This window comes from Pelodiscus sinensis, chromosome 1 (assembly GCF_049634645.1).
Source record: "Pelodiscus sinensis isolate JC-2024 chromosome 1, ASM4963464v1, whole genome shotgun sequence".
Taxonomy (NCBI): Eukaryota; Metazoa; Chordata; order Testudines; family Trionychidae; genus Pelodiscus; species Pelodiscus sinensis.
In genome coordinates this window covers 113,968,835-113,992,880 of record NC_134711.1, presented here as the reverse complement: position 1 = coordinate 113,992,880, position 24,046 = coordinate 113,968,835, and the positions used below count along the sequence as shown (strand labels likewise).

Here is a 24,046-nt window from a genome sequence, read left to right as displayed (position 1 = left end):
CTTATGGTGCAGAACATGTTATAAATTCTTCCACTTGGTTAAACTATGCTAAGACTAAGTACAGCTAACACAATTGCCGACAACTGTGTTTATACACAGTTACATTTCACAGCACAAACTAAGCTTTTGTGGTATCTCTCTCTTTACAGACTCATCTGGAATGGTCTCTCCTAGTAAGGAAACTGGCAATGGACGTGTCACCACAAACAGAGGCTATGGTTTGAGGGATCTGTGAATGATTTTTCAATTGGCTATAGTGGCACTTTGCCATCACATTCTCATCCATCTGCGTTATCTAACCACAAAGTTTTAACAGAAATTCACTTCTCTCAGAGAAGTTCATCCACTTGCACATCAAACAGGGACCAAGCCTTAAAAAAAGGACCATGCCTCATAAAATATGCACTATGATCTAAAGATTTAGAAGTCTAGATTGAAAAACTATCATTGTCTCTTTCACTACTTAGTGGCACAGACAAGTCTCTTATGTAGATTGGTCAAATAGCGTCATCAGCATATGGTTTAGTCTAACTCAGGTGCCTAAAGTTAATAATTCTATTTTAGGGACCCAACTAAGTCGTCTGAATTACCAAGGTGCTGGCAACCAGCTATCAGACCATTTATTTGGATTCTTTAACACAGATTTAAATATGTAATTTTTGTACACATATGTTTTAAAATGTTGGCCACAGTTTTCTTCATACCATAAAGAATTAGTTTAGAAAAGCATCTCATTTTGCAGGAGGCAAGGAGTTTATTGCCAGCTGTGTCTGATATAAACTATGTAGAGTGAGGGAGTTCAGATGAGTAATACAGAACACTACACAACTATGTCTGATATTCTGTAAGGGTGTTTCTAGACTACAGAGTTTTGTCGACAAAACTGGACTTTTGTCGACAAAACTATACCTGCGTCTACACTACCGCTGAGTTCTGTCAACATAATGTCGACAGAACTCAGCAGTTTTGTCGATGCTGGTAAACCTCATTTTACGAGGCATAACACCTTCTGTCGACAGAGTTCTGTCGACAGAAGGTGTTATTGCATGTAGGGTTGTGTCTAGACTACAGGGTTTTGTCGACAAAGCAGCTTGCTTTGTCGACAGAACTGAATGTGTCTAGATGCTCTTTGTCGACAGAAGTTTTGTCGACAGATACTGTCGACAAAACTTCTGTCGACAAAACCCTGTAGTCTAGACGTACCCTAAGAATGGTTTCCCAAGAATAATAGCACTGATGAATCTTCAAATGCAAACTTCATAACTTTAAACTATTAGGAAACTGGTTTAAAATAAACTGCATGGTACAGAAAAACAAAAACAAAACAATTGGACAAATCAGTTACAGAAGGCTGTTCTAAAAACATGGTATCAGAGGTATAGGATATCAGTTTATCAATAAGCAAAAAACAAAAACAAAAACCATCACAGAAATGACAAATGACATGTATCTAATCTATCTATAATAGACGGCAGCACATTTTCCAGATAAGGGTAAAGGGCAAAGAGTCAGAATAAAGTAGAAACAATGTTATCAAGATCAAGCAATACACTTTTATAAATGCACTAAACTAGTGTTTCTCAACCATTTTAATACCAGAGACCTTATTAAACTGTTCTGTACCACTCGACAGAAAAACCAAAACCAAAACCAGAACCAGAACAGTGTTTCACTGGTAGTTCTTGTTGGTTTTTCATGTAGAACATTTCTTTTTTGAACTGTCATGCAAGGCATTTACACTTCTCAAGCTATGCAACAGACTTCTATTGCAGAAGGTTTGATTAGGTTTTCACTGACTGTAAAAGGCAATTTGTATTTAGCTGTGTGTTGGTACAGAGATATGAATCTTTTAACACTTCCATTTGATGTTATGGAAACATGCAGTAGTTTTTTTAAATATTAATATTCCATGTTAGGGAAATCTCGGGGACTGGCAAGGAGGCTGCTATGGAGAGGTACCAGTCCAGAGAGTGGCCATTGAGAAATACGGCACTAGAGTGAGAGAAAGTATAGCCATGCTAGAACTCTGTGACAGGGTGAATTTCTCGCTGCTGAATGGCATCACATCCTGGCAGTTCTGTGGGTTAACTCAGGCTGATCCCCCTTCCAGCTGTTATACCCCTTCAGCTTCTTCTGTGCAGCTCTTCTCTTGCTACAGCTGTCTTCTTCATGATCCAGCCCTCCAACAAGGCCACTGTTCCATTTTCTGCTTCTGGCAACTGGGGAACACATGCATGAAAATTCCTTCTCTTTAGCGGTCTCAGGACATCTTCTGTTTTACTACCTCACAGGGGCCACTCCCACAGGGAACCTAGGCCCACCCTTTACTAAGGGAGTCTCTACACAGCGGCAAGGTCCATTCTCTGCTCCTTGGTGCCTTTCCCTGAGACACTTCCATATCTCCTGTCTTCCCCACTCCTCTCAGTTTTCCATTCTCTTCACTACCTCCACCCAAGGAGTAATTTTAGGCAACGTGTTTCTGCAGCCCTTCAAACACTTTCCCTTTTCTGACAGGAAGTGACTTCAGCCTTCTCCCTGCTGATGTCTCTGCTTTGTTTCCTGCCCTTTATAGAAGCCCCACATGTCTCTGACAGGCAAGCTTCTCAAATTCCCCCATTTGCAGCCTAATTCGGCATTTGGAGGGTCAGTGTGGGGAGCACACCAACCACAAATACAGAAGTTGCACATGGGTTAAAGTGGTGGATGAGAGGGTTGCAATTAAAAGCAATGGTGATACAGCACACAAGACAAATCAATTTTTTCCATCTGTTCTTTACTGTTGATCATGATGTATGGAGTCACTCAAAATCACGTGCAGAAAAACACCAGAACTGAAAGGAATTCCACCGGTGATTCTAAAGGTGATAAATAACATCACATTCTAGCCCAGATAATTACTAATGAGAATATACAATAACCTCCTCAAAATATCAGCTGTTTCTGAAGACTGGAAAGTAGTTAATGCAGCACTTCAGTGTCAAATAAAAGCCAAGGGTGTGCTGAGAATTACAGATGGGTGAGCTTTGCCTCAGTTGCAGGGAACTCAATTGAGCGTGTAATTAAGGAGAAAGTAGAACATTACACTTGGATAAATAAAATCTGATAGGGTCAAACCTGCACTGCTTCTGTAAAGGAAAATGTGCTTCTAAACTCTGAGGATACTCTGCAGATACAATCAATAAAATGTCATAGATACAAAGAGGCCAGGGAACATAAATTTACTCTAATTTCAAAAAGCCTATGATGAGTTCCCCCCATAAGAGGCTATTAAAGAGAATAACTAACCAAGGGTAAAATATTATGCAGGATTAATTCCTGGGGAGGCAGAGACATTGTCATAACACTTAATAAGTAGCCTTCAAAGTGGAGAAAGTATCCTAAGCCAGTACTGGGACTCCTACTGCTCCATATTTGAGGCCTAAATTTCCAAAGGTGACTAGTAATTTTGGGTGTCTCACCTGAAACATCTAGAAGGGGCTGATTTTCACAAGTGTTGAGCACCTGTTCTCTGAAATTCACACCCCTTTATGGTTTCCCAAGTTGACCTATCCAAAATCTGAAATTGCCCTAGTAGACACTAATTCTGAAGATGTATATGGATTGTTATCCTCATTAACTTCATTGAAACCGCCCAGGCACTTACATTTAAGAATATGAAGTCTTTGCATGTTTTGGGCTTTTGGTTTTTCTGGAGGATGACAGGTGCAGCAAGTAGGAGAAATTGGCTGATGATCTGAAACTCTTTAGGTTACCAAAAACTAAGAACTGCAACTCCAGATATACATAAAGTGGGGGACTGGCATAATACAGGACAGAGTTTAACTTGGATAAAAGTAAGTTAATAAACAGAGCCAGCCCAAAAGTTTCCAAGGGAAGTTTTTTCAACCATAAATAGGTTTGCATTTAGAATAAAATGCTTCACAGAAATTTTTTAGTTTGACAGTTCTTTCAGTCTCTTTTTTAAAAATGAAAATTTTAGATCCCCTCAGTTGACACATTTTCCAAAGAAATACATTGAAGAAATAACTAACATTTTAGAATTTTCAATTTTTTTTCATTTTCCTCCACATTTTCTGATTGTTTTCCCACTTTTGCCAATTCAAAAGCAGTTAGCTATGTATTAAAAAGAGATAGAAAATTACATATACATTACTATGGCATGACAAAGATATGTTGGGGTATGTCTACACTAGCCCCCTAGTTCAAACTAGGGAGGCTAATGTAGGCATTCGAAGTTGCAAATGAAGCCCGGGATTTAAATATCCCGGGCTTTTTTTGCGTGTTCCCAGGCGGGCGCCATTTTTAAATCCCCTTTGTTCGAATTGACTGCCTGCGGCTACATGCGGCAGTCAGAAGTTAATCCGAACTAAGTCCTTAGTTTGGATTAACTGTTACACCTCATTGCAGGAGGAGTAACGGTTAATCTGAACTAAGGACTTAGTTCGGATTAACTTCTGACTGCCACATGTAGCCACAGGCAGTCAGTTCGAACAAAGGGGATTTAAAAATGGCGCCCACCCGGAAAGATGCAAATAAAGCCCGGGATATTTAAATCCCGGGCTTCATTTGCAACTTTGAATGCCTACATTAGCCTCCTTAGTTCGAACTAGGAGGCTAGTGTAGCCATACCCTTATAGTGTATAACCTGGATTATCTCATGCCATTTGAGTGGCCACCTCATCACAAAACAGATAGCAGTAATCACAAAAGTACAGATAAAGGCACTGAAACTGGCTTGAGAAGTATTTGTAAGTTAAATCTAGGATTATATCAGCTAGCTCAGGATTTAAATAAATATTTTATTGTCTAATTCACCAAAGCAGAAGTGTTCAAGAGGATTTGATAGAACCAGAAAAATAAAAAAAATCTGTCCTTCCTCTTACACGGTCTGATAACTGCACCAAGGCTTGTGTGACTGAACTAAATGTGGCAAGCTAAAACCACTTGTGCACAGGGATACAGGAAGGACAAACAAATCCTCCCACAATACACTATACACCAATTGCTAGAATAGCTGCAAGTGGCAAAGTACCAAGAATCCTGGAATATACTCCAATAATTCTAGTACTAAACACAGAGCTCCAGAGTCAGAATAAATGTTGATATACTGGGGAGTGTGAGTATGTCTAGACTACAAGCCTTTTTTGAAAGAGAGTGCCTAGACTACATTCAGTACTTTTGAAAAAGCAAACTTTTTCGAAAGAGAGCAGCCCAGCAAGTCTGGACGCTTTCTTTCGAAAAAGCACAGTTTGCACCACTCATCCTCCCTCAGTTCTAAAATCTGATTTGTCTATTTTATATGTATTCACTTTTTTTGATTGTATCCCTTTGGTATGTATGGTCATGCCAATTTTCTTCCACAATTGGATCTGAGGAAGTGGGTCTGGCTTACGAAAGCTCATCGCCTAATAAACCACCTTGTTAATCTTTAAAGTGCTGCATAGTCCTGTTTTGTTTCAGCAAGACCAGACTAACACGGCTACATCTCTATTACTTTTTTCAAAAGAGCACTTTCGAAAAAAGGTGTTATTCCTCGTAAAATGAGGTTTTCCGCAGTTGAAAAAACTGCCACGTTCTTTCGATTTACTTTCAAAGGAACGCAGCAGCAGCCTAGACACAGGGGAAGTTTTTTTTTGAAAAAAGGACACTTTTTTCTTAAAAAACCCCATGTAGTCTAGCCACATCCTGTGTGGCTCTGCAGTGGAGGAGGAAGGCTGGGCTAACAATAACCACACATGCTCAAACCAGGATACAATCATAAAACACTAGAACTGGAAGGGATCTCGAGATGTCATCAAGTCCAATCCCCTGCCCTCACCAAGCACCATCTAGGTAGGGGGTGTGCAAATTTCAGATCATGCTCCGGATCTGATCTTCACGGTTAATCCCTGGTGGACCACCACCTCCATGTTTACCTGCGCCTCCAAAGTTATCAGAGGATCGCAGCTCTCATTGACCGCAAATTGCCATTCACGGCCAATTCAAGCAGTGGGAAATGGTGTTCCAGTCTGTGACACTTCCCGCCACTCATATTGGCCATGAACAGCAATTTGTGGCCAGCCAGAGCTGCCATCCTCCAATATTTGCAGAGGTGTAGGTAAACATAGCAGCAGCGGCCCACCAGGGACTAACACTGTGGACTGTCGATTTTTTATTGCCCACCCTTCATCTAGATCATCCCAGATAGATGTCTATCCAACCTACTCTTAACTATTTCCAGTGATGGAGATTCTACAGCCTCACTAGGCAATTTATTTCAGTGTTTAATCACCCTGACATTTAGGAAGTGTTTCCCAATGTTCAACCCAATAGAAACATAAAATGTGGGTAGGATGTAGGTACACATTTCAGTATAGACGTATCAGTTGAGAACACATAATTTGAGCACAAGCCTAGCTCAAAATGAGGATACAAGGTATCCTGTACTTTCATAGTATTTTGTATTTTGAATAAACAAACACTTCTTCATAGTGTTTGAGTTCCATGGACTTCATTACCTTAGAGGACCACAGGGTCAAAAACTGTGGCTTGATTAAAAGAAGGCATGTAATTTTATGCCCACAACAAAATATGGAGCTTTATAAGATAAAAGATAATGACATCTCATGTTTTAGTGTGTAAATCTGTGATGGGAATTGAAAACTAATTTTCCTCCTGAGCATAGCATTATACTGTTGGCTAGTTACAGCAGTATAGCTCTCTCCTCCAACCCTTCTGAAGCAGTAGTTGGTAGACACTGTGAGTGGTAAGACTATTATTATTTAATACTTCCGCTGCATAATGGGTGTGTATGTCACTTTACAGATCAGATAGACAGATTATAAGCATTGTCAAAGTCAGGTATCAGAGGGGTAGTCAGGTTAGTCTAGATCTGCAAAAGTGATAAGGAGTTCTTATTAAAGTCAGGAAAGTTCTCTAAATTCCACTGAAGTCAATGGGAGTTTTGCTACTGATTTTAATCAGTGCAGGATTGAGATCTAAATAGAGAGACTCTACATATAGTTTAATGATGAGTATAGGACTGGAACGGTTAGTTGATCCCTGTCCATTGTCAAATTCTGTTTGCTACATTTTCAACATAATGTTTTCCTGAAAATTCCCATGTCAGTCTGACTTGTATTATCTCCAAAGTTTTATTTCCAGTCCAGATTGGACAGGGAGCCACTGCTCTGAAAAGTATTACATAATTCTTCATGCTACTATAAATCAGTTTATTTACAGAAAAAATGTACTCTTATTTGCAAAAAACTGTGGAATGCATGTGTTTATGAAGCTTTGAAGGACAGGTGTTTGCTAACCACTTCCCTACTCCACATTTATTGAGAACATACAATGGGTATGTACAATGGATATGTATCTTTCTAGGAAAAGAAAGACCAGTTTTCTAGGGGGAAAAAGGGTTCGGTACATACTACAGAGTGGGGATTCCTTTTCCTGCAAGCCTTTAGTATAAGTGCTTTCAAGAAAAATATGACACCACCACAATATAAAGACTATTTGCATGAGCAAAGATGTGTAAAATCAGATGCTATTGATCTCTAAAATTATCTAATCTCTCTCACTGCAGTGAATATTAGTTGTATTAAACAAGATGGAAAACAAGAGCATCGGCACAAATATAGCATTGGCAACTTTTTTTAAGTTTGCTGTTTTTATGGGCATCACTGTAGGGGCTCAGGTTAGGTGAATTACTGTTTTGGGAATGGTCAAAACGCAGATAGTTTTTGGAGAATTGAGCTAAAAATCTAATAAAGAGTTAGTTAGTCAAATACAAGGCTAACAAGTGTATTGCTTCAGGGCTGTGTGTGGAAAAGGAATGGATAGCTGGATAGATGCAAATAGCATCAAGTATTCAGTTAGGCTGTGTCTAGACTGCAGGGTTTTTTCGAAAAAAGTAGCCTTTTTTCAAAAAAACGTCACCTGAGTCTAGACTACAGCCACGTTCTTTCGAAATTAAATTGAGAAAACGTGGCTTTTCTTTCGACGGTGGTACTCCTCATTTCACGAGGAAGAACGCCTTTTTTCAAAAGTGCTCTTTCAAAAAAAGGCGTTCTTGAATGCAAACAGGGCTTTTTCGAAAGAGAGCAACCAGACTGCTTGGGTGCTCTCTTTTGAAAAAGTGGCTCACTTTTTCGAAAGAAGAGTTTGCAGTCTAGATGCTCTTTTTCAAAAGTATCTTTTGAAAAAGCCTCTTTCGAAAGAGGCTTGCAGTCTAGACGTCGGCTTGGTGGATGATGAAAGTCTGACATCCTTATTTCACTATTACCAGTCAGGCACTACATTTGATGAAGAACACACACTGCTCATGAATTTTATGTCTATCTTTCTCAGACCTTCTTAGTATGCGAGAGGGCAAGGAGTAAGTACATCACTCCCTAATTACATCTCCATCCTATAGATAATATAAGTCCAGTAATACTAAGGGCACATGAATGAGTCAGAAGTTATTCCTACCTGTATAGCTTTAGAATCTTTTAAAAAGAAAGCAAAATATTTGTATGGATGAAAAGGAATGAAATAGCTGCTATTTATATAAATGAATTATTTTAAATAGCACTTCTAGATTTCACCATACAGGGAAATCATGGGCCTATTGGGATCAATGGCAAAACTCCCATTGATTTCTACAGGGTCAGGATTTCACCTTATGGGCGTGAGTGCAGTTGATCCTGCAGGCCCAGTCAGTCCTTGGTCTCTATGCTGAAAGTGACAAGAAGGATGTAATTACATTCAGCTGTGGTACTGGATCTGTGCTGGAGACATCTGCCCACTAGAAAAAGAAATGAGATCAAGAACTAATGATCTGATAGTAACTACTCTTGGCCACTGCTGAAATGGAACAGACTCAGACTCCTGACTACTGACTTAAAAGAGAAAGTCTCCATATTAATAGCTAAAACATGATGTTGCATCTCTAGAGATTTCGAGGGTTGGGAGGGGAAAGCAAAGACTCATTTACAATTTTCTTGTACGTTATAGATACTGAAGCTTTATCAGAGCACTGTTTAAACTTCATAATTAATGTAATTGTAGATACCAACCTTTTTATGCTTCCAAATTTTTGTGCATGACCTAAAATCTTTCCAAAATCTATATGGAACATGTGGCCAGTGTTTGTCAGCATGATGTTGTCATTGTGTCGGTCACAAACTCCCAGAATGAAGGTAACAACATACCAGCCAGCACAGGAATGAAAGAAATTCTTTACCGCCTAATAAATCAAAACAAAAACACAAAGAGAAGATATATAGTAATGTAGTTTTGGAATACTAATATGAAAACCAAGCCCTACATGCTCTCGTGTACTTCCTTAAAGTGAAATACAGGCCAAAGTGTTTGCAGGTTCAGGACCTAAACTAACAACATAGGAACTGCCATATTACAACTGACCAATGACTCATCTATTCACTTGCTCTCTCTCCAGTAACAACTTATTTTGGATGGTTCTTTGGAATGTAGGTGGATCTTTTCATCCACAAACTCAACGAACTTAATAAACACTAATTAATGAAGCCTCGCAACTTCCCTGTGGAAGGAACCTGACCCCCGCTTTACCGAGAAGTAAATTCGGATACAATAAGGTTAAGTGAACACCCCCCAGTGCTGAAGATTCAATGTCAGAGCTAGGAATATGTGACAAGGAGTGCTGATTCCTAATTCCGTGCTCTAACCACTATATTAACCACTATATACTCACTAAGATTATGTCTATCCTGCAGGCTTCTTTTCTCAGCATGTAGAATATGTATTCAGGACAGGTTTAAGTATCAGGTAGACTGTGAGGCCCATTTTAGCAACAAGAGTACAGACAGACAGACAATCTGAAGGGTACTCAAGTACATATTCCACTTGGCTCTTTACTTGCCCAAATCACGTAGTGTTCTGCTGCCTCCCAGCTGCTAAGTCCTTTGCCCATCTCAGGAAAAGACTATAGCAGCTGGCCAAAGGCACCAGCAGTGGGCAAAAGCTCTGATGGGGAGGGGGGATGGAGGGAGTAGTGGCAACAAGGAAAGGCTTCAGCAGATCTCTGTTGGCTAGAGCCCTTCACACCACAGGGAAAGGATCTGCCAGGGAAGAAGGAGCAGGGAAAAGTCACATTGTCACGTGTCGCTACTCGTACTGTATACACCAACGAAAGTGGTGCACAGTGTATACATGTAGCCTTATGGACTGATCCAAAGCTTTCTACTGACTTCAGTGGGCCTTGTACCAGCACTTCTCTGCTCCCTCAAATGAATCTGTCCAACCAGTCCCACCTGCCTAATATCACATCCCAGAGAAGAGGGGAAGATGAGGAGAATTCTTCCTAGCTCTAGATGGCAATCAGATTTATACAAACCATGAGGAACTGTAGCCCAAGCAGGTTTTATTGTAGCTGTTGCAGTGTAATAACCACAGTTACTATTCTTATTTGTCAAGGTCTGAACTGCTTGCAAATGTTATTAAGCTATTTATCTCAATAATCATGAGGCATTTATATGCAAACTCTATAAAATTTAATTCACAATTATTAAATTCTTCATCAAAACCTCAATGCATACAGTACTGTGCTCTCTTTATACTATGCCAGCAAATAACTGTTTGCGTACTGATATTATTGTAGTATTATAGTGACATATCTAGTGTCTGATTTTGATGGTAGCAATGGGCAGCGATTAGAACACAGTGCAAGAACTAAGGATGCCTATGGTCTATTCCTGAATATGCCACTTAGTCACAGGATGACCTTGAAGACATCTCTTCACCTTTCTGTGCCACTGTTTGCCCAACTGTAAAATGGGGATAATAAAGCTTACTCACCCTATCTGAGTTCAGTACCCAAGTGCAAAGGCATTAATAGCAAGAGAAGAGAAATGGTGAGAGCAGGATACAAACAATTATACAGACATCTTCTGCAATCAGAACGGACTGTATTTCATTTGTTTTTTTAAAAATGAGCATAATGTGTTGCAATTTTGTTAGAACATTTCATTTTATTTGACTAACAAAACCAGATTTTTGACTGATAATTGACAGCTGTCTCAATTTTCAATTAAAGTGTCAGCAGCACCTTTACTGCAAATGTATAACAGTTGTTTCTAAAAGTTCAGATTGAGTATTTTCATAAATAAATACATGTGAAACAAGCTACCACCCACCACATTCTGGCAAAAAATCTACACGTTGATGCCTACAATTAGGTATCAAAGTAGATGTCCCATCTTCAGAATGGCTGAGCATCTGGAGCTCTTTAACTTGGACCAAATGTTTGGCTACTAATCTACTGCAGGCATGGGGAGGTGTTCAAAAACTCCCCAGGATGGAAAAAAAAAGTTAAAACCTTTTTGTGAATCTTAAGACATACTTCATCTAAAAGGAATGTGCAACAGTGACTTCATGGCTTCTTCCTTCTAAGAGTGAAACCTCTGCTTTTGCAAATATGGATTCCCCAATTTTATGGCTGATATGTAAACTGGTGTGCCACACCAGGTTGCATGAAACCAGATGAATTGCACAGGATCCTGTAATGTTAAGTGATCAGTGTGACCTGATGCATTATATCAATTCAATTAAATTCTAGCTTTCTAACAGTGACATTTTCAAGCACAGGATGCTGTTTTTATGTGATTATATAAAAATACCATCTCTCACTATCTGCATATAAATAATCTAGGTTTGGTATTTATTAACTTAATTTCATCTTCAATTTCTTATTTCACTTCTGTATTTCAAAATGTGGTATTTTCTTATCTTTTCTTAATGTTGTTGAAAAAATAAAAAACAACCCCAAAGAATACTGCACTGAATCTGGTCCTTAGCAATCTTCCAAAGAAACAGATGTGCCATTTAAGGACACTCTATGGTACATGTGATCTGTTTTTCCCGACTTCAGGAGACTACTCCTAATTACTATTTGTTTTTCATTTATAAAACAAACAATTTATGCAATATTCCATTGTAATGTACCTCTTGGTAACTTGATTCCAAAGGATGATGATGACTGAACCATTTTTTAATTGTGTTTTCCTTCAATGGTCCTATTAGTCCAGATTCCCTGTGGATCTTGGCCAGTGTTGTAGCATCTGCCACCATCTGCACTAGTCCTAATCAGAGAGAAGGAATTCACACGAAAAACTTACAATTTAAAAAAGGCTGTTTATTAACCTGCATCGCACTGTATCATATCACCCCATGGAGAAACTTATACACGCATTTCAATTAACTGCAAAAGTCTACACAGCATTGGATAGTCTAGAAAAGGAAGACTGGGAGCTTCTCATTTCCATGTCTCATAAAACAAGAATAAAGAGCTATTAAAAGAAATTAAAGGTAAATTAAAAACTGATATATAGAAATGCTTTCCCACACAATACATAACTAGATTTTGGAATTTAATGTGAAAGGACAGAATGGAGCCCAAAAATGTAACAAGAATTACAGTGTTGTGAGGATAAAGACATCAAAGACTGTGAGGTGCTCAGAAATGCTGATTACAAAGTACCACCTGAGACAGACATCCAAGGGTCTATTCTCATGCACCCTCTGTATCCTTTAAAAATATCAAATTGAAAATTAGTGTAACGGAGGAACTATAATTATAGCATCTTCCTTCCAGATCAATACAATAACCATAAAATATTGTAAGGGGAACTCTTCTGGTTCTGCCTTGTTCACAAAAAGAAAGGATGAAGAGGATCCTTTTCCAGTTTCCATCATTCACCTGACACATCCTTGACTCCTCCATGGCTTCTGCAGGACTCCCAAACATTCTCTGCAATGTGGCTCAAAAGGCCATAAACACTGTATTTTTCATTTCTGTACCATAGGTAATCTGGATGCTTCATCTTCCTTTTGTGCTAGAATTATTTTCAGTAAAAGGTTTAGAGAGTCAATAAAAAAAGTCTACTGCCATCGGTAGATTTCATTAGGAAGTAATTGTCATTCTTGCTATGGCTTTGTTATAGCAACCATAAAAAAAGGAATGAATAAAGCTTTCACATGAGTCAAGCTTGCCTTAACCCAGCATACACAGCAAGAATGGTATCGCAAACAACGCTGGCAGGTTTGGGGAACTTTATGAGTCGACAGCTGGCACCTAAATAAGGGTCAGATTTGCAAAAGAACTCAGCACCCAGGACTTCCCATTGCAACTCTTCTGAGCAGGTTTTCAAAAGTTCTTATATGGTGCCCGAATGGGAGATTTTTTTGAAGAGTCCGAGACCAGTTGTGGATGCCAAGGTTTTAAATAAGGCCTGGGTTGCTACAAAAGGTCATTAGTTTGGGTTGTATTTCATCTTAAGGAAGGAGAAAAAAAAAGATGTTAACTTCCTTAAATCTACAAAAGATCTCTGGGACCAAGTTAAGTGATATTCTGAGCACTCTTTTCCCTTTATGGAAAAAAAGAAAGAAGACACCTTCATAAAGAAATACTGAAGGGAGGAATGCTGTGTTTCAGTGGTTTACATGAGACATGAATAATGTAACATATGCATCCTTTCTAATCTGTACTGACCTTGGCCTTTTCCTGTAGATAAACATCTATAAATGATCATTTGCATATTGAGTCCCTCCTGAAGCCAAATGCTGTCCATCACACGAATAATCTGCAAAACCAGCATATCCTGACGTAGATCATCTCCCACCTGTGAAACGGGCACATGAAATCTGAATTTCTTCTTGAATCCCAAAGAGAGACACCTTCCTACATCTTTTGGATTTTTTCCAGGGAAAACCAGTTACCTTCATTTTACAGTAAGCCACTGCAGTTTTGCTCAGTGTTCATACTGTATCAGGAGGAAGAAAGAATGGGATGACTAGTACAGACTACAAGTGTTTTGACAGCCACATGAATGGTACCATATGCTCTTTTACCTGCTGCAAACTTGCAGTTTATTACTCACATAAATTATTATTGGTGTTTCAAATGCAATCAGGAGGTTGGATCCTTATTTAGTTAAATTTCAAAATACAACCACTTATTTATCCCTTTCAGGAATGAGAGAACATGTATTTGACCTGACACTAAAGATCACAACTCGATATTTGTAGCAGGCAACAAGGCAACTTTATTACAAGTATAAATCGCTTCCCTGACATGATTCATATCCAGTTTCAAACAGCAATGTATTGCTCACTGCTCTCCATATGGAGTCCGTTGAACAACAATCTTAAAGAGATCGGACTTTGCATCTTGTAATTAATGAAGGGATTATTTTCTACCATAACTGGATAAATGGCCTGTAAAACAAAAGCTCTGCTTTTCATCCTCTTCCCCTCTATGTCTAAACTGCATCTGGATTTTACTGGTATTTTCAAGCCTTCATCGAGAAAGTCTTCCATAATTTGCTAGCTTTTACTTACATTATAATGATTTGCTCCTTTACAGAAACATCCTAGTCTACAAGCATTTAATGAGGGAACATCAATTCCCCTCTTTTAAAAAAAAAAAAAATCCATTTCCCTTTTGTTTACAGCTAATCTTGATTCCAATATTATGTTCAGTATACAGACCTGAAGATAATTTTTCCTGGGTTTGCTCACCACTATTCGAAACAATAGTTACAATTTTATTTAACCATTATCTATTACAAATAATGAAGCATATTCTGAACTGAATTAGGACTGCTGCTACACAGGTTTGCTGGATGGGAGAATGTGCATGGAACTTAATAACACTGCCAGTATTGATTGCCTCAGAGGTATGTATTGCGTGGAATGACAACTGGCACCTGCTTCTCCTTCCAATTTAAGCTACTGGTTTGTGAGGTAAGCAGTGCCAGCTACACCACTTTTTCCAAAGGTAAAATGAATGTGCTTCTTCCAGTATGGTGAGAGATGATGTGCCTGTTCCTGTGTCATGTAGGCAAAAATGCAAATTTCACCCAAGTAGCACCTATAGTATGACATTTTTAGGCTTTTGTTGTTTGATTACAGCCCCTTATAATTTCTAAGAGCTACCCCTTAACCATTTATTTAGAGACATCAACCATTTTGTTCTCTCCAGGATGTGTTTTCTCTCTCTCTCTCTCTCTCTCTCTCTCTCTCTCTCTCTCACACACACACACACACACACACACAGCTTTCCCATGGAGATTTTCCTTTTGTTGTTTCTCTTAATCTGAAACAGAAGTAATGTTAGATTGAAGACATATGTTTTTTCTCCTTGGGTATGGAAACATGACAAACCTGGGCTTAATTCCAAATAAAACAATGGAGTTCCGCCAGCAATGAATCCAACCCAATGCCTATAGATTCCCTTACTCAGGCGGTGCACCTTCTCTGTCATTCCACAGGATGACTGCCATGGGGCAGTGCCCTCCATCATATCCCCTTATGGCTGCTCCTGACCCTGCAGGTATGTTCTCTTAGCAACCCTTCCAGGGTCTTTCTAACAACTACCCTGACTAGATTGGTTCAGAACATGTACTCCTCCTCTCAGGGATGCAAGCAGAATTTTCCTAAGGTGAGAATCCAGAGCTCTCCCTCCATTGGCCAGAAGCCAGTCTTACACCTCCCCACCACTCCTGAACTCGCCCCTGCCACTTCCCTGTACCCAGTCCTGAGCACTCTCATGCTGTCTCAGCACCCAAATCCATGCTCCCCCTCATACACCCAGCCACACAAACACACTGCTCATCCTGCTACACACCCAGCCCAGTGCTCTTCCCCTCACACTGATCTGCCTCCATCTCTGAGCTCTCCCTCATACACTCAGCCCTATTCTGCTTTTCACTAGGGAGTGGAAGGGCCTTCCAGAAGGCCTGAGAAAATAGAGGGCCCAAGCAGGCATACAGGCTTGCCATGCCACTCTTGTTTGGCACAGCCGCCCCTCCTCAATCCAGCAGAGAAGGGGCTCTGTTATGATGCCACCCAGCTTTGGTCAGTTGGTGAGAAGGGTAGGGCTGAATCCCCTGCCATCTCCCACTGCCACCCTTAGCTATCTTCTCCTTCAGCTGGCCCTTTCCCCCAGTTAGTCCTCAGGTGCAGAGAGTTCAGCAGGTAGCCTTCTCCTTCTAGTCAGAGCCGGGTTACCACATGCAGGAAGAGGTAGCTTTTGTACCAGTCTCTTTCCTAAAAACTGAGTGAATGAGAAGGGAGCCTCTTCTGCTTCTTTGCAAGACTCCTATGTGTTTTGTGTCAGATGCAGTCTTTAGCACTTTAATATTTTGATCAGCTCCACAGGGCTACTGTATAATTAAGTCCTTTCCTTGAACAGTCCTTTGTTTGGCTGTTGCCCTTTCACCCCCAAAAGGTAAATACACAGTGTTATCATAGGGTGTGTCTAGACTACCTAGTTTTGTCGACAAAAGTGGACTTTTGTCGACAAAACTATACCAGCGTCTACACTACCGCTGAGTTCTGTCGACATAACGTCGACAGAACTCAGCAGTTTTGTCGACGCTGGTAAACCTCATTTTACGAGGCATAACACCTTCTGTCGACAGAACTCTGTCGACAGAAGGTGTTATTGCCTGTAACGTTGCGTCCAGACTACGGAGTTCTGTCGACAAAGCAGCTTGCTTTGTCAACAGAACTCAATGTGTCTTGACACTTTTTGTCGATGGAAGTTTTGTCGACAGTATCTGTCGACAAACCTTCCGTCGACAAAACGCGGTAGTCTAGACGTACCCTTATATTGTTTAGCCTGGTGGTCTCCACTGAGTTAAAAGAACCCACTGTTTTCTTAGGATGCTTTTTAATTTCTACAAATCAAAACCTAGGGTGCTTTAATATATTTCCTTAATATACTGTGTTAAAAAGCCTTGTATCAAATGGGATTATGAAAACTGAGCAGCACAACCAAATCAAACATCTCAGGCACAAAATCCAAAGCCTTGTCTTCCCATAAGTATTAAATTAACATTTTGCATACAAAATAAACTGGGGGTTATTAATATGAAAAACCTACCTTAAAAATAACATCGATGTTTCTACTCAGTGTATCTGTACTGAGGAAGGAAATTTTCAATGGAAAAGCACTGGATGTGAAATATGAACATGCCTTTAGAAACAAAAATGATACACACATAAAATATATTATATTATAGGTTAAAAGCTGTAGAACATTTCCCTGGGAAGATGCAATGTCCTGAAGTATTTATCAGCAGCACAGGTAAGAAAAATAAATAGTCCTTGATTTTAGAGTCTATTGAACTGGTTCAGAGAATAAGAATCTCCACTTCCTTTGACACTTCACCCATCTATATCATCATCTGAAAACTTTTGAAAGTTTCTGAAATCTCTCTAACACAATTCCCCCCCTCTCTCCCAGGCCATTTAGTGCTTCATTTTGGCTGGGTCTAGAAAGACCAAAGTGATGTAAGGCAGACCCACTGAAAATGCATGTATGAACACTGCAATCACTGTAGCCACTAGACTGAAATGCATGTTATATTTAATGAATCCAAACATTTTTAGAATATACTCCTAGGCTACGTCTACATTGGCATGATCTTGCGCAAATACTCTTTAACGCAAGAGTTCTTGTGTTAAAGTATTTGCGCAAGAGAGCGTCTACACTGGCATGTGCCTTTGCACAAGAGATGTGCTTTTGCGCAAGAGCATCCATGCCAGTGTAGATGCTCTCTTGTGCAAGAAAGCTCCAATGGCCATTTTAGCCATCGGGTTTTCTTGTGCAAGAAATTCATGTTGCCTGTCTACATTGGCCTCTTGTGCAAGAACAGTTGCGCAAGAGGGCTTATTCCTGAGAGGGAGCATCAGAGTTCTTGCGCAAGAAGCACTGATTTCACACATTAGAACGTCAGTGTTCTTACACAAGAACTCCCTGCCAGTGTAGACAGGCAGCAAGTTTTTGTGCAAAAGCAGTCACTTTTGCGCAAGATTGTGCCAATGTAGACACAGCCCTAATAATCAAGCCACAATTCATTTCAGTATTGTCTGCTGGTTACACCAAAGTCAAGTATACAGTTTTGGTTGTTTGTGTTATTTTGTCAGTGGGTAGCTGGATCCTGCAATGCTTTTGGAGGCAAGTCTCCCACTCATTTTAATGGGTCTCCAAGCCTGGGTGAGGAGTGCAGCAAATTTCAGTCATCATCAAGGTTTCCTCTAAGCTGTGTGGAACACAGCTCCACGGCTGCTTAATTAGCTCCTCCCAGTCAGGCAGCTCCATACACAGACCACTGAGCTCCTGACTGGGCTGGGCGGATTAAGCAGCTGTGGGGCTGTGCTGCCGAGCAGTTTAGAGGCAACCTTGGTCATCATAATCTACATTTGGAGCCTATCTTAACTCCTGCCCTTGGTATCATATAGCAGCTTCCATGTGAAGATCTCAAAAGCTTTTAAAACCATTCATGAACTAAGCTTTGAAAACCCCTGTGACTTAGGTGAGTATTATTATCTTCACTATAAAAAGAAAAAAAAAACTGAGAATGAAAAAGCAATGACCTGGTTTTCAGAAATAAGAAGAACATTTTAAGAAAAATTATAAATCTAGGCAGCTATATACTGCCTTTCTTTGAAGGTTCTTAAAACATGTTAGAAATATTACACAAGCCTCATAGCACTAATGTGATGTTTGAGAAATATATATTATACCAAGTTACAGATGAATATATTTGAGGCACAGATGGTGAAATCCTGACACAGTCAAATTAGCAGGAGTTTTGCTCCATTGAGGGCAAGGATTCACTGAGAGTGACTGAAAGACTTTGCCAAAGGTTAATGTATGATAATGCTCCAGTGGCAGAGCTGGGTAAGGTTCCTGGATGCTTGTCTCTTAGGCTGTGTCTAAATTGCAGGGTTTTTTCGAAAAAAGTAGCCTTTTTAATAAGTAGCCTTTTTTCGAAAAACCTTCACCTGCGTCTAGACTACAGCCGCGTTCTTTCGAAATTAAATCGAAAGAATGCAGCTTTTCTTTCGATGGCGGTAATCCTCATTTCACGAGGAATAACGCCTTTTTTCGAAAGTGTTCTTTTGAAAAAAGGCATCCTTGATTGCAAACAGGGCTTTTTTGAAACAGAGCATCCAGACTGCCTGGGTGCTCTCTTTCGAAAAAGCGGCTTGCTTTTTCGAAAGAAGAGGTTGCAGTCTAGATGCTCTCTTTCGAAAGAGGCTTTTTCGAAAGATTCTTTCGAAATAGCCTCTTTTGAAAGAGGCTTGCAGTCTAGACGTAGCCTTAGTTCAACCAGGAGACAATTCTGAAATGAATTATGGTTCGATTATTAGATCTACTCTAAAAACATTTGGGTTCATTAAAGAGAATGGGCATTTCAGTCTAGTAGCTGTAGTCAATGACTAATTCATGTAAGAAAATGAACATGAACACACACACACACACACACACACACACACACACACACACACACACACACACACATCAATCAAGATTTAATGCCAGTCAAGCCAACCTGGTGTGCTTTCATATGCTCAACTGGATAGTTAGATATTCCCCCCATAGTCATTATTTTGAAGAAGTCAGAAAGCAGTGAGGAACAGTATGCTTCAAAACTCTTCTGATTCATTTCATCCACAAGTGGCCCAGTCCAGCCAGGTGCCAAGAAGCTTTGTTTCTCATTGACATCAAGTCTGTGTAGCAATTACGGGGAGAGCTGCAGGTCAAAGGGAGTCGAAGGACTCAGTTTCTCAAGATCAGATCTATTATGGGTTATAGGCCATATATGAGACGAAGTGCTGTAATTATAGGAGTTATAAATTAAAAAGCCTCTTAGGCCTGTACATACTGTATTTTCCTTGTGGGGCTAGGCACTCCTTTCTCCCACAACACTGAAGCTTCTGGTGTGACAGCTACATGTCACAATGATGATAAAACCTGAATGACACAGTCCTGGCAGTCTTGTCAATGCAATCAAACATCTGAACCAATACACAAGTTTCCTCTGTTCATCACTAGTTTTTAATAAGGATAAATCATACAGGTTAAGTACAAGCAGCTGAATCTGCAAACATTTACCATGCAAAATCTCACAGGTTCAATGGGACGAAAGCCAGTACTGGAGCTAACCCCCCCTCGCCCATCTAGGCAAGCTATCACACTCCAGGAAGGAAAAGCTTCCAGCAAGAATCTGCACTGGTGTGGCAGCAAACAGATGCTTTTTGGCGGGGACATTTTTAAAAAGGAAGATACCGTCTTCCACACAAAAGCTGCTTTGAGGACAGCAAGGCTGGAACAATGGTAGTGACAATTTGGAATGGTTGTTGCCATGCTGCTGTTGTAAGAAAGAGAGAGAGAGATGCACACTTAAATTGGCAAACCCTACCTCTCTCTCTAGCTGAGCTGAAGGCACCCCTAAAAATATAAGTTCTGTCGATGGCTGCCTATGTGTCTAGTGTCATAAAGGGGATACTCACCAGTAAAGATTTGCAGGATCATGCCCTAGTTTATGCAACAGTTCATTCCCTAGTACTCATTACAGTGAAAATAATCAATAGAGTAAAATGCACTTACATCTGTGTCTATGCCTCTTACAACTAGTGCAGGATTCAGGGGAAGCCGGCAAACATTTACCTCCTGGAAAAACTGTTTAAGTGCGTTGATTTCCATCTTTAGCACCTCCTGTGAGACATCAGTCATAATGACAACATGAAATAACATCACAGCAGCTTTTTAATTGTTGACTCTCTTGCTATATTTTAATAAGACAGTGACTCAAATTTCTGATCTTAGTCACATCAATGCAGCTTCATAAAACCTAAGGGGATGCGCAGTAACTGAGACTATGAATTGTGATCATAGTCTACATCTGTGCTCTTGTCGCCTACAGTGTGCTCAGCAGAGGCTGTTTAGCTGTGCACCTGTTGTTCTGAATTGTGTTTTGCCCTGTGACATTTTCTCTAACCGAGTTCACAATGGGAGGTTTATTGTTTCAGAGCTGTTGCCTCGCCTCTCCTTTCTAAGTGTGGGTATGCCAATTACAGGGACTTGTTTTTTCTGGCCGTACAGCCTCTTGGTCGTCTCTGAGGTCTGACTGAAGTACCAAAAAAGTGCCATACACACTTCTGCTTTCTTCTTATGATGGCACACATTCTCTTTCGCTCTGCCAAATTACTATGTCTTTTCACTTCAAAGTTGAAGAGTGACATTCAGGTTTGTTTTGGTGTTGGTTTTTTTTTTTTTTTCTTCCCTTGGCAGGATTTTAGGTGGGAAGGCAAAGACAACTAGCAAGGCAGCTCTGGTAGAGATCCAAGCACTAGAAGAGACAATGAAGATGACTAGCTGTGGAAGCTGAGGGGTGGGGGGAGAGATGATCCTGGTGCAGATGCCTGAAAAGTACTTCATTTGTTTCCAATGGCTGAAAATGATTTTTATAGACATTATAGAAAAACACTGCAAGCAACCAAGGGTTTTGATGGACCCATTCTTACATAGTATAGCTCTAAAGGACAAAAGTGAACACTACTTAATGTTTTTATTCATACGTCGCAGTAGCAATTGTATTATGCTAGTTGAATCTACTTATTAGCCACATCAGCATCCTCCAAGTTTTCCAATTTGTGACCCTCTGGCCGTGTACGTCACTGCCCCGCCCCCTTCCCCTCCAACTGTGGTGCTCGGCTGAGTGCTGTGCACTCAGCCGGGCTGCCACAGAGAAGCTCAAATGGCCATCTGCGCAGCTTGCTCCCCCGCGGTGGCCTGGCTGAGCGGCACAGCACTAAGCCAAGCACCACTGAGGGAGGGGAAGGGGAGAGATGGAGTGGAGAGAGAGGCAGGAGGAGGAGAAGAGAAAGGGAGAGATGGAGAGAGAGACAGAAGGCGAGAGAGGCAGAAGGCAGAGGAGAGCTGGGGGGGGGGAGAGGCGGTAGAAGCAGGATGGAGAGAGAGAGAGAGAGGGAGAGAGAGAGACTGGTGACTCAGGAAAGAAGACCAACATGGAGGAGAGACCTGAAAATCCCATCTTATGATGGGCTAATTGGCTAGTATATTTTAGAAATGTCCAGCCAGTCTGTTTGTTCAAGAACTCCTCCTAAATGGTAAGAGCTAGAGCCACCACATTTGGTAGGCAGCTTCCTCTTCTCCTAACTTAAAGCAAAGCCAGGGTTTGACTGTGCCAAGAAAACGGGAAGTGCCAGGAATGAGTTTGTTTTCCATAACATGGAAAGGGAGGGGCACAGAGAGGAAGGACACAATACTGAGAGTAGAGAGAGCTATATGCAGAATGTTTATTGGGGGCAGCCTACCACCAAGAGAGTGGTGAGCAGGGCTGAGGTTACACTATCTTGCCTGCCACCAGACTGGGTAAGTAGCCCCCCCAGCTCTTGGCCGCAGCACTGGAGGAGCGGGGAGAGAGGAGAACGCTGGTGGCTGGAAGTCTGGGGGAGAGAGAAGGTCCCTAGTGACTGGAGGGGCTGGGGGGAGAGAGCAGGCCCCTGATGTCCAGAGGGATTCTAGGGGGAGACAGAAGGCCCCTGTTGGCTAGGGGAGGTTTTGGGGAGAAAAGCCCCCACCAGCTGGAGGGGAGAGAAAGCCCTGTTGAATGTGACCCCTCTCCATGAAGGACTTGGGTAAATCTTCTAGTACCTTATATTTAAGTGACTGCCCCATGCTGACTTGGGAGGGGGCGCCTGTGGGAGATTGGTCCTCTGTACCCAGTCCTCTGCCCCTGCCAGCTATGGGGAGCCTGGCAGAAACCAAAAATAGCTGGGCTGTTGACACGAGTGATACCCAAGATGAATTCAAAGCCAGAGATGGAGAAGAATAGGCCCTGCCAGCTAGCAGCATGTTGGAGGGAGCCTCTGCCAAGAGAATTCCCTTCTCTGCCCCGACCTCTGGAACTGTAGACTCCCTGCAGCTGCCCTGCTACACAGCACTCGCTCTGAGGCCACGGGGAAGGAATTCCTCAGCTCCCTTTCAAAGCTCAGAATTTTTTTTTACTGATATCTAATATTTGTTATGGATTTTACTGATAGTCCATCTTAAGCTTTTTTATGGACTGTCCATGTATGTATTGACAGTTGGCAATTCTGCACCTCGGAGAGCCGATGGAAGAGAAGCTCCGAGGTCTGGAGATGCAGGTGAGAACTATGGTTGAGTTTCAAAAAGGATGATGATGGAGCAAAGGCAAGAAGAAGCTGAAGGGAAAAAAGTCAAGAGTTGCAGAACTGACTGAAGAACTCTGAGGGGAGTAGGGATGTAAAATCCCAGTTAAGTGGTTAACCAGTAAAACAAAATGTTTAACTGGTTAAACCCTGGTCCCACACTTGCGTTGTGGTGAGCCTGGCCAGGTTGGAGCAGCTCCCCACCAGTTAACTAGTTACCCAGGTAAGCATGCTGGTAAGGGGATGCTTAGCAGGTAACCAGTTAACTGGTTAACAGTTTACATTTTTAGAGGGGAGACTATTGGGTGAGCAAAGTGGCCTTTGAAAGCTTGTAAACAGCTAGTGAAGGAGAAACAGAACTCAGGAACCAGTTTGTCAAGTTGGAAAATGAAGAAAGGGCCCAGCAGGCTGTAATTGAAGATGGGAGAGCAAGGAAGAAGAGCAGAGCAGAAGATTGCAAAGATGAATAAAAGACAAGAGCATTTGCAGCCAAAAGAACAGGAGGAAGTCTGGAGAACTGCACCATCACCAGGAAAAGGCAGCTCTATGTGACTGGTGACATCTTACTAAAAGGAACAGGCAGACCTGTCTCCAGAGCTGATCTAGAGACCAGGAGGATGTGTTCTTCACCAAGAGCTATGATAGGAGATGTGACCCTGAGGCAGAAAGGATCCTAATAGGAGCAGGAAAGAATCCACTGATTTTCCTTCATGTGAGAACAAATGATAGAGCTAGATTCTCACTAGAATATATCCTATCAAGGGTGACTATGGCAGGCTGGGGAAATGGAAATTTAATAGTGCAAAGTACAAGGTCAAGCTGGGAGCGTATCAATGGAGGTGACAGGAGGAGAAAGACCTGGGTATGTTGGTTGATCACAGGATAACAATGTGATGCACCTGTCAAAAAGGCTAATGAACTCCTAGGATGCATCACATGAGGTGTTTTCAGTAGCGAGAAGGACGTATTAGTATCATTAGACAAGATACTGGTGAGATCTCATCTGGAATATTGTGTATAGTTCTGGTCTTTCATGTTTAATAAGAATTAATTC

The 24,046-nt window shown here is 41.0% G+C and overlaps 1 protein-coding gene across 2 annotated transcripts in view; it reads right to left on the bottom strand.

Annotated features, from left to right (window-relative positions):
• Nucleotides 1–24,046, bottom strand: part of PIK3C2G (phosphatidylinositol-4-phosphate 3-kinase catalytic subunit type 2 gamma) — a 383,327-nt gene that overhangs the window by 102,574 nt on the left and 256,707 nt on the right. For both annotated transcript variants that reach the window (XM_075897745.1, XM_075897746.1), the window contains 5 exons: nucleotides 20,405–20,512; nucleotides 16,889–16,981; nucleotides 13,493–13,622; nucleotides 11,947–12,083; nucleotides 9,042–9,211 (listed from right to left, as the gene is read on the bottom strand). In XM_075897745.1, the coding sequence (XP_075753860.1) occupies nucleotides 9,042–9,211; nucleotides 11,947–12,083; nucleotides 13,493–13,622; nucleotides 16,889–16,981; nucleotides 20,405–20,512 (638 nt within the window). The remainder of the gene's footprint in view (nucleotides 1–9,041; nucleotides 9,212–11,946; nucleotides 12,084–13,492; nucleotides 13,623–16,888; nucleotides 16,982–20,404; nucleotides 20,513–24,046) is intronic.